This window comes from Platalea leucorodia, assembly GCF_965183815.1.
Source record: "Platalea leucorodia genome assembly, chromosome: 5".
NCBI classification, from domain to species: Eukaryota; Metazoa; Chordata; class Aves; order Pelecaniformes; family Threskiornithidae; genus Platalea; species Platalea leucorodia.
Window position 1 is genome coordinate 46,794,041 of NC_138827.1, and position 12,021 is coordinate 46,806,061.

The following is a 12,021-nucleotide window of genomic DNA, read 5'->3' on the forward strand; positions in this document are numbered from 1 at the left end:
CTGGATAATTACTGTTCCTGTTTTCTTTGTAGATACTATATGACTCTCTGCAGGAAGATTCAGGACTAAATATTTTCCAGGAGGGACATAGGCCACAATAACATTTGATCAACCACAAAGAAGTTTTGTAAATTTGATTCATATTTATACTAGTAACAAGAAAACTGTTGTATTCCTGCTTTTCTTTTAAAATCCTAGTTAAAACCCAACAGTAAATGTTCATTTCATTATTTAAATTTAGGAAGATTATATACCATCTGCAGAATAGCAAAATCTTGATAGGTAAATACTTCACTTGATTACATTTCTCTGCCCTGATTCTGATTTATAAATTTTCATGATCACTTCCCTATTTTCCCTTTCATTATAAAGAAAGCTTCTACTTTCACAACCCCAGGAACACCCATATTCTGGGGCAGGGGGAAACCAAACCAAACAAAAAACCCTCAAAGAACCACAAACCAGTTTTACATGTGCAGTCAGCTGCAAACCTGGGTTGTCACGTTGCCACCGCCATCTCTCCACCCTCCTTCACATTCAGAAAGAAATGTCAGAAGCCTTTCACCCCTGTTCAGAGCTACCTCACTCCCCACTCATCCCACCACATATTAAACATGAAATAGAAACTTTTAAATCTCCCTGTTCTTTCAAACTAGCAGAAATCAATCATGCCGGTTAGCTCCCTGCAGAAGTTAAACACACTCCTCAGTACTATCTCTCTGCATGTGTGGAACAAGGAAAAAAAAAAATAAACAGGAAACAAAAATTGCAGCTGCTCCTGTGTCTCTGTGTATGGAGATGATCTCTAAAGCCAATTTCACATCTTCAGTATCCTTTTTACATTGATAACCTAATGACCTCCAAGACCTCCAAATTTAAATTCATTTAACTGAATTCATTTAAGCCAATTGAGACACAACACAGTTACGACTATGCAAGCCTCTAGCAGAGGTGTGATGATGTTAGTATGGTGGTACAGGTGCTTGTATAACTAATTACAATACTTTGCATCAGTTTCACCTTACAGAAATAAGCTGTATTGTAAACCACCATTTTAGCCATATTTTAATAATTGCATCTATAACAAGAGTCTATGTGAGCGCATCTAATTGTTTTCTAGACAGAAGTACTTATGGTGGTGCAAATACATGACACAAGCATGTAGAAAAATTACACATACTAGAAAATACCCAATACAGTAATTTTCAACCTACAAACAGCATATCAATACTTCTTCATTAACAAAAGATTTAGGAATTGCACTGAAACTAGAATGGGGCTGTTCTCTTTCAAATCATTTTCCCAAAAATGCTGAAGAGGGAAATGAACACAGAAGAAATGCCTCTCCTTTTTAATCCTATAAAATTAAAACTAATCTCACTGCAGCACCCCAGGAAGTGTACCGAAAGCTATACAAAAGATACTGCAATGACAGCTGCAAGAGCGTAGCGAGACTTGACTAGGCAAAAAACTTAAAAAAAAATTCTGTCAGCCTTCATTTGCAACATACCATTAAAGAAGAGTCAAAAATGCAAGATATAAATACCAATTTCCATTTATACAGAATTCACATTTCAACCCATTGGCACAGGTGATAAAAGGAAAATGCTTACTAGATAAATAGGGAAAGGGAAAAAAGGTTTATATTGACCAAACCTGGAAATGGGTGAGAATGCCATACACCTGCATTTAACCTTGCTTATCACTTGAACTCAATGCCAACTGACGATGGAAGTCCCTATTTCCCACATACTAACATAAGCCGCATGACAGATTGGTAAATTACACTAAAATTGGTTTGCATTCAGAATTGCTATGACTGAAAAAAATGCAAAAGAACATTTTTAGAACACTCAGAAAGAAAACAGGATATTTTGAGAGCTGATAACTCAAAAGATGCTATGTCAGATAGTTCCAATTCAAGTACAGTTGAAAAGAAGTTGCTAAACTTATTTGAAATCCCTTTGACACCTGACACTTTTTGACAGCTCTATGAATGAAAGATGATCTTTTATCAGATTAGTTTGTCAGAAATCATACTTTTCAAAATTTGTTTGAAAATATAATTAATTTGGTATGTTGTTGGGTTTTTTTTGTCCTCTAGATGAAATGAATGATCATCAGAACACCCTTTCTTACATCCTGATCAATCCTTCTCCGGATACAAGATTAGAGCTGAATGATATAGTGTAAGTTAAAGCACCAAAAAAAAAAAAAAAGTTACAAGACCTGCAAAATTTCTTGTTTGCATTTTTTGCCTGAATTTATTTTATTATCTTTCTGCTGGAAAAGAACCCCAAACTTTCCCATACACCTGCAAAAAATAAAAATATGGAGACTTCTATTGAAATAGACACCTAATTATACATATATATGTATATATTCTAAACACACATATAAATATATAATACATGTTAGTAATGCTCTTACCTCCATATTCTCTCATCCTTCTCTTACTCTGTGTATTTAAAAAATAATCTAACCAAGCCTGCTGGATAGCTTCACAGAATTAATATTCTCATTAATTCTTGCTTATAATTTAGCTATCCAGTCTTAATAGAAAGATCAACGCTTCAAAATCAGTGTTTTCAAATGGGATTTTATTACATGGATTCAAAGATCATTAAATGAACAGCAGTCTTGCCCTGAATATCATGTGATATTCACACTTAAGATAATTCAAATACAAATGGCAGGACCTTAACACAGGAAATTTTTTCACTTGCTTATCAGGAATTTTGCAGACTACATGAAAAAAAAGTGAACACAAATTTGAACTGTCAAGAAAGTTTTGAAAGTCAAGAATTTTAGATAATTATCTGGCATTGTCTCATACTAAAGTCCGATGAGATCCCTGTGTTAAGGTCCTGAGCCATTTCTGCCTCTAGTCTCTGCTGCCTCTGCCTTGCTATACTAACATGCCCCATCTGCTCCATGGGAAAGAAACCACATAGCCCAGTTGTGCAAGGTTCTCCACATCAGTGCTGACCCACCTCACTGCTTGCTCACAAGGAGGAAAACTGTTTGAACAATTTGATCTGTTTGATCTGTTTGATCAGCCCTCCTGATACTAAAACAAAATATTCATAGTGCTTTGTAGCACTGTAGTATATGAAAAGCATAGCATAATATTAACTGTATCAAACAGCAAAGGCAATTATAATAAAATTTGTTGAAATTATTTGGAATACTATTTTCATTGTTATGGAACTCCACAGCATGATGTGTACTAATATTTAACCTGTAAATTCACATACTGTTACCCAGTCTACATAGGTGGAGTAGGTATCCTGCATTCCATTTTTCTTTCTTCGCAAAAACAAAGGTACTCAGCAATCCAATATTGCATAATTTTGCAGTGGTACTGAATTTGTAATGTGCTACCTACGCATATTTAGCCTGTAAATGCACATACTGTTACCTAGCTTGATGTACGTTCATTTCCTGATGCTTAATGAGGGGGCCTGTGTCTCAGCTTAAGCTCAGACTTTTTTTTTTTTTTTTTCTTTTTTTTTTTTAAAACCTAACACAAGGAACATGATCCTTGTACCTGGATAACAGTTAATGCTTCAATAACCCAGATCACTACTCTATCTGATTACAGTTCTCTTGACTAGGCAGCCATTTCACCCTCATGCAATGGGGGATTATTAGTGGAAGGGCAAGGAAGAAGAGGTTGTTCTCTTTCTACAGTTGTCTTAGTCAGAAATCCCAGAGCAGGTAAAAAGCTTTTTCTATTTGTCCTTCCTGATAACAAGCTGTAAGGCTAGTCTTCCTATTTTTTTTCTCCCCTTCTCAATATATTTTGCAGAATTCCTCCAGCTGGTTACTCTCTCATCACACTTTGTTAGCTGCACTTTTATGCCAACATGGCTTATTCTTATCCAAACCACATATTTCTGTGCATATCTATGATAGAAGCCAAAACACGTATTCACTTTAACTCCTATAGATGCAACCTTCATTCTCCCATTTCCCATGCTTATACAACTTTAAGTCCTTTGCATTCACTATGATCCTATTACATTTGTAATTTATCACGGATATATTAGGTAACATACAACCCTGAACCAGCATATGAGGAAATTTTCTCAGCTTTTAGAGACAGGTTGCACCCAAAGCAGCATTCGCAGCTGTTGGTTGCTCAAAAAGCTTTCTTGTTAGTCTTTGCATTTGTTAGCTTTGCAACCTAATGTTTAGTATCTTGACCTGATGGAGCTTAAAGGACAATGATCTCACTGTCTTTATTGAACAATTAAAACAAAAGCACTTACATTTCAAGTGATACGTTCAGACTTTGCCTTAATAACTCCCCATTTCATCTAGCCTATTTGCCTTAAGAAGCAGGTACCGAATAGCAGCATTTTCATTCTACAGCCATGAGATTTTTTTCTACCAAAACATTTAACATTTTGACTCTCAGCAGAGCATGATGTTCTTTTTCTATATTGGAGTTTAGCACTTGCAAGTGGATCTTGCAGTAACACTCCTTTTTCTCTTTCATTCCAGAATTAGTACAATACATTCTGTTGCTAGCACTGACTCTCTCCTTATTTAAAAAACAAACAAACAAACAAAAAACCAAAAACAAAGAAACACAAAAAAACCCCACCCACCACACAAAACCAAAAAACAACCAAAACCCCACTACGGGCTGTTTGTTCCTTTGACATGTTTTGGTTTTTTTTCCTGGAGATTAACACTCTCCTTATTTGCTCTAGGGTTTGTGTTGATGATGCCCTATAGAAACATCAAATTCAGAGTTGCAGTTTCGGTTCCAAGAGTTGCCATTGGGAGTTCCAAATTTCAGGAATCTGCAGTAACATCCAAAGATCACGCACAGGAATTGCTTGTGCAGTACTGCTCCAGACATGCTTAAGGGAGGAAGGCGACCACTGAGATTTGGCAGCTGTGACATCTGGCCAGTTATAAACCCTGGAGGCTCTAGTCATATATTTGGGCTTCTTACAATTTTATCAAGGTTTATCACTATAACAGTCTTGTTGATTTTTACTTAAGGGATGCTGTGATTTACTTGCTACAGAATTATTTGTGATGTAGAACTTGTGAATTATGTATTTCAGGTACAAGTCTTTGTTTAGTTTACTCTATAAAAAAAAAAAAAAAAAAAAAAACAAACAGAAAGACCTGCATTCCCCCCGCAAATCTAAGAAAATATATTCCTTAAAAAAAAAAAAAAAAAGGCAAGAAAAATAAGATTTTTTTTTTTTTTTTTCATGTGTTTAAACATGCTTCCTTTGGGTTTGATGAACAGAACAGAGTAGACTCTTCCACTACTCCTCAGTTTCATTGGCTGGATCAGCAAAACAAATAGGTTGTTCTGGAGTAAACATAAATATCAGATGTTATAAATAGAGGGTAATAAGTCTGACTTTAAACAAATAGATACCATGAGAACATCATCTAGATAGGAACAGTAAGAGTAGATTTTTTAATCCCATATTTAAGTCAACTGTTGTTTTACACAAATAAGTTCAGGCTATTTGTAGCAACAAACTCTATGAGAGAGAGAAAACACTGCTATTCTATTTTAGCCCTGACAGAAGGAGAAACATTAACAAAGAGGCAGGTGGTGTTTCCAAATCATGGAGATCAGGTGATTCTCCTGGGTATCCACCATAAAGCCAATGCCCCACAGACTCAGAAGCCCATGCTTTCAGGAGCCAGGAACAGTCTGTTACCAGGTGAGCCGAAAACAGATACAGCAGTTCTGTGGGAAATATGACAGTGATTGCTCATACACTCACAGAACATGTTAGTTCAGTTAATCAGGATTTTGCACTTTGTTGAAGAATTTTCCAGGGTGTTTTAATTAAGCATGGGGCAAAACATACTCATTATACTGAATGGTAGAAGTTCATGGCCTGTAAAAACAGAAATTTTCTTCAGGACCACTGCAAAAGTAATACAGCAGATCTTTATAAGCACCACAGCACATACATGGTCTCTGTTTGGATATTTAAGCATTTTCATTTGGCTGATGAGGAGATGGACAGACATGTGGCACCAAGATTTCTGAGAATATGAGAGAAAGGATTCTTTCACATTTCATTTTCCTGCATTTCGTTTTTCTTTCTTTCAAAAAAAACCCCAGTCAAAACCAGGATTTGAAATAAAATTTCCAGTGGCTTCAACAGTACTGCTCATCTTTGGACAAGTTTAAAATACTGGGATTGAATCTAGTTGTCTGTCTTATCTTTAGGAGCATAGTGGCACTGGGAAGCACTGATTGATAGGTCAGAACACTGAAATGTTAGTTCTGCAGCAGCATGAAGCTGCTACTGCGTCAGCCCCAAATGCTGTCTCAGATCAGATAGTTTGTCACTTGAGACAGCTGACAAAGCAGTGCAGAATATATACTTACAAATTCATAGGAAGCTTTTCCATCGTTATCCTAAGAAAAGCAGTTATTTTAAACATCTCAAACTTAGATTCAAACTTATGAGGCATTTTCTTCAAGTATTCGGATCTACTAGAAGTTCTTAGAATACGGGTCCATCTCCAGACTGCCAGCTTACACCAAGATTATCAACATCAGGCTGTTTATTTATTGAGCACAGTGACAAGAATTATCGATTGTTTTCTCACAAAATTCTTTTAGAAATTATTGTGGACTGCTTGTCCCTTCTTTAAGGCATAATGAATAAAAGAGATGCATAAAGAAATACAGTTACAGGCAAAGGAGCCGTCAGTCAAAATTAAGGTTTAGCTGTGCCTAGTACACACAGATGATGTCCAGGCAGACAAAACATGAAAAGCTTTATTATTAGAATCTAAAGTGAGCGGTGTTACCCAAGTGTCCAAGTTACCCAACAGGAACTAGACTAAGCACCTTCAAAATAAGTCTCTAAGTCTTCCTCAGATCTTTTCAACATTACAATTGCATGTGCTTATTTTATCCTTGCTCGCACCAAGTATTTTTAATAAGAGTTATAATTTCTTCTTATAGATACTTGATCCGACCTGATCCATTGGCTTATGTTCCAAATACTGCACCCAGCCGAAAAGACAGCTTCTGCAATACAGTGGGACAAGACACCAGGGAGGAAACGCAACTTTGATGTGTAAAGCTCATCACAAAATTAAGAGACAATTTTATACACATGTTGTTTCCACTAACTATTTTGAAAACTGAGTGGTACATTTTATTCAGATTTTGGAAACAAAATGACAGTGGGTAAGTGACCAAGTTTAGAAATGTGACGTCTAGAAACTCTGATTTAAGGGATTGTCAGGCTTGTGTCCTGTCCAATATGGCAGTTGAAATTTGTCAGCTTAACAGAATTATGACACCTATTACTGTTTAACCAATATGAACAAATGGTTTAAAAAGTGACAGATTCCATCGTGTGTTTTGCTTAGATGGTTCTAAGCATACTTATCAAGGTGACAGCATGTCAGCGACTAAGCTTCTGACCTACATCAGTAAAGATTATCTGATGCCTGTAGAGAGACCATGCATAGTTTGTAGTAGAAAATATGTTAATACCTAAAGGCACCAATGAGGCTTTGCGTGCCAAGAATCCAGCCTTTGAGAATATTTTCAGTCTCAGCCTGTCACCCATTTATATTAGAACAGGCTACTTTCAGTCCCATTTTAGCCTCCAGGACTTGAGTGTTAGTTCTCTGGGTTTACACTGGTCAGGTTGTAGTGACACAGCCTCATCACACCGTAGAGGCTGAGATTGGAGGCCCATTCACTGAAAGATTAGCTCGGAGGAGCCCACCTGGAGGAAAGTCCCTATCATGTCACACAGGCAACCCCCCCATATTTGCAAAAACTGGGAAGGTACTATCTGTGTGAAGCTGCAAACAGTGATATAGCTCAGGTGAAATATAACCCTTTTAACCTTTGTGAGTTTGTCAATAGAAGCCTGGATAGATTATGATAAAAAGTGAAAGCATCCCTCTAGGGAACGATTCATACCACAAGTCCTTCTCATTTCCATGAATATGCCAGAATGCAACTGTTCAAAGTATGTACATGACCAGTCATTCAGGTTACCCAAACGTGATACATTTTCATATGAAATTATGTATCACATTGAAAATTAAAGAACTTTGTAACCTATTCCATAAAATGAATGTAATACCACGTTATGTGAAAAGGCACCATGGATCTGAAGAATCCTTTTTGGCATTAAGTACACAAGAAAGCACCGGCTAGTGTATGAAATATCTGAAGCTGCTACAGAATATCTAGTCTACACATACAAGAATGCCACAATTGGTCAAGCTTTCTACAGAATTAAGCATGCCTGTACATGATCTTCCAAAATCACGTTCTGGCTTTGCCATCTGTCACAAAGGGGGAAGAGCATGCTTAAGGTAAAAAAACCTACTGTTACAATTATCCATATAGAACTGGTACAAGAAATTTGGCAGGTAGTCTATAATGGAAAAAGCTGATTATTCTTTGAATTCCCTTGATGTCCTACATGTACAAAAACTCAGTCAAAATTGTTTACATTCTGTTGTATATTATTTGGTAGAACAACTACAATTCATTTCTGAGAAATAAAATACCAAGTTGCCCAGTGAACAACTCATGGATGTGAGTATGCTTATCAGCATTGTAAGGATGTTGAAATCAAGTCACATTCATATTAGGAATGACAGCAAATCTGCTATTATTCCCTCCCTTCCTCCTAATTCTTCCAAAACTTAACTAATCTGTTCCATATTAAGTCAGAAATCCTAAAGCCACAATTATAAAAAAACCACAGAGGTCTCAGAGTGGACTGAAGCCATCAGAAGACCAAGAGTACCAGTTTTAAAAGGAAAAAGGATAACTGGGAAGTAGAGTTTCTCAGCAATTTTTTTATCTTGACATTAAAGTAGCATTGTGGTTCAGAGGGATTTCAGTTATTCTGCATAGAGCACATTATTGTTCAGTGTTTTTCCACACACACTAGTCATTTATCAAATTATTCACAGGCAAAGACAAAGTATTTCAAATGTTCCCTCTGGGTACTGTGGAAAAAAAGAAACAATTGAAACAGCTGTGCAGACTTAAGTCTACAGTTTTTTAAAAAACAGTATATGGTACAGGATCTTGTCCAAGATTTGTCATAGAAGTTATCCCAGAAGAGACTGCATGTGCAGTGTGAACAACTTCCTATTTTTAATGCCTTCAGTGAGAAGATTGTATTCCAGTTGAATATTTTCAAAAAAATCCAAGTTTCTTAACTTGGATTCACTCCAAAATATTAGGAGGATCCCTTGTTTCATACTGAAGGCCTTTCTAACGGAGTCTCAAGGAGGCAGACAGGATTCCAGAACCATGCCTACCTTTCAGCTGGCAAGCTAGATACTCTGCTTTCAGTGTGATTCACACACTGTTCACAGGCATTCCCTGTACAGTGCCTATAGTACCCACCACAGATTTAAGGACTCTCTGCCACAAGGATCTATAGCTGGGACTTGATGCCTCGCATTTAACAGCCCATAAAGCAGTAGAAACAAGCAGTCAGGTTTATCCATTCTCCCACCCAACTCAGTGGAATTGCTGCTCAGCTAGAATTGAATAGTAGCGTGTAATGTGACCTGATATTTCTCCAGGCTTGATGAATTTCTAATTGCTCGTTAGCCCCAGAAGATTTGCTAAAGCAAACACAAAGACAGCTGGAGACACTTGCAGTCTCTAAAATGAATGAAAGGCAATCTTTCTGAACAAAATACTTGGTTATCTTCAAAATCTGCTGGAAGACAAGCAAGGTAATAAAAACTAACAACAGCTTCTTATGAAGCAGAAGTTCGAATAACCCATGAATAATATACCACAAAGTTCTGTTATTCAAAATTGACTGCCTTTCATGTTAAAAGCAGAACAGCTTTGCTTCCTCTGGCATATCTTTATAGGCAGACCCCATTCTAGTGGGATTTTGACCTTTCAAGAACCATCCTAAGCACCTCTACATTAACACTGAATGAGACAGTACGTGCGTTCCTTTGGTGGCCAGGGAGGTAATTCTTTAATGGTCATCCTACAGGCAAGCTTATGTTCACATGCTTTCTTCTCATCGTTATTATCAGAAACATAATACAAGTCTAGCCTGACTGGAGACCAGACTGAGGAACAGTAATCCCTATGCTCAGTGCTGGAGAAGGGACGATGAAGTTCTAGAATCAGCAGGTCCAAATGACTGTCAAACAGAGGAGTTTTGTCTGGTCATAGTTCACTCAGTGAACAGAGAAATACAGAGCTGTGATCACTGACATAAGCAAGAGATTTAATCGTAAACCAGTTGTCAAAAGTCAGATGGCCAGATAACCTGTATTTGTTTCTCTCAATCACAAAAAAAAAAAATCGGATTATTACAATCTGTGCTAAAATGTATGTATTTTTTCCTCCTGACTTACTTCTACCAATAATTCAGAGATGCCCATCTTCCCCAACATTACCTTAGCACATACCAAGCAATTTGGTACTCAAAGTCACAATTCCAGTGAAGAAAGTGATAGCAGATAATGATTACTTCATTCTCACAAGGGAATTTTCCAGCAAAGCGAGACCTACTTACGAAAAGATGTTACCTAGTCTGCAATAAAAAGTCACAAAAGTTGTTTCAGTGGAATGCAGTGTGTTTCTTTAACTATTTCACTCCAATTCCAGAACATTCATTAATTCACACACAAAGGAGAAAGCATACAGCTTGAGCTTTTAAAACCTGCAGTAGAATGAGTTAGTGAAGTTTTCATGACATTTTGACTTGGAAAAGAACAGGTACTTCCCAGCATACATATTTCCCCTCCCACAAACAGCTTCCTACTACAACTACTGTTTAACGATTTTAAAGTATACAAGTGTATATATATATATATATTACTGAATATTTCTTATACATCCTTATTTACCAATGTACCAATAAAATGCTAAAGAACAAATAGATTTCAGGCTTCAGAAGTGGAGAAAAACTGAAATGACATCAAGTGCACCAGAAGTAACACACAATTCTGTAGTTTCTAGGCAGCTAGGGCTGACAGCAACTATTTTGTAATTTTAGAGCACTGATGCATGAGGTTTTTGCTGCATTGAATTCTACTTGGTATCTGAGGGAAATCAAATGATTTAAAATGAATTAATAAAAATTAATTAAAAATTAATTAGAATGAATTTATAAAAACAAGCAACACTGTAGTGACACCAAGTTGTACAAGGTTATTAAAAAGACTTTTTCAAGGCAGTGATATAAATGCAGAATTATAAAGCAATCTGCATAAAATATTGTTGCATATTCTTGAAATTATATTAGAAAGAGCTCAGCCCACTTTGAAACACACATACATTGAATAAATGTCTAAAGAGCTGCACTTCAGATTTTCAGCCACTGTTCCTTGTGCTTGATGCAGAATATACATTGCAGGGAGACAGGATAAGAATTATTAATTCATATTAAGTTATGAGAGATGACCAAGACTTTTCTTATGGTCATCTTCTGAAGTTAATCCAAAATATTAATGATGATTTTGTTATATACTTCATTATTGCCTACACTACTAATACAAGAATGCTGTCAGTCATGGTAATTCAATACAAGTATAAACTCCCACAGCCTCTCAAGAAGCTTAAGAAGGCAAATATTTCTGCTTCATAAAGTTAAAAACAAGCATTTGAAGTTTCTATGAACTAACGTTTTCTATTTGTTCTATAAAATCGAGACTGTACACTGTTACAAAAATTCGCAACTGGCCCATGCCAACCGAGGAGAGAGGCTGGGACGCAAAGTATAGAATTAAAAGAGTAAATACTTATTTATGTGCATGAGGTGTCCCGCCCAAACTGGGGCACCCTGAATATGGTTATACATAGGACTCTTATACCTTTAAAGCATTCAGGTACAACATGATTTGACTAATCACCAACACCCACACTACCAATTACTAATTATAGTAAAACTTCTCTAGATCATTTCCTGTTTCTTCTTCTGTCCTTTCACCAGTATGGGCTGGCTAATGAATGATAGCTAGTTTCTTTGGCAACTGTATAGCTTTTAACAG

The 12,021-nt window shown here is 36.5% G+C and overlaps 1 protein-coding gene across 4 annotated transcripts in view; it reads left to right on the forward strand.

Moving 5' to 3' along the window:
* KCNT2 (potassium sodium-activated channel subfamily T member 2) overlaps positions 1–7,082 on the forward strand; it is a gene marked incomplete at both ends in the record, with an annotated part of 153,843 nt that extends 146,761 nt beyond the window's left edge. For all 4 annotated transcript variants that reach the window (XM_082314689.1, XM_082314690.1, XM_082314691.1 and 1 more), the window contains 2 exons: positions 2,105–2,189; positions 6,971–7,082. In XM_082314689.1, the coding sequence (XP_082170815.1) occupies positions 2,105–2,189; positions 6,971–7,082 (197 nt within the window). The remainder of the gene's footprint in view (positions 1–2,104; positions 2,190–6,970) is intronic.
* Between the last annotated feature and the right edge of the window lie 4,939 nt (positions 7,083–12,021).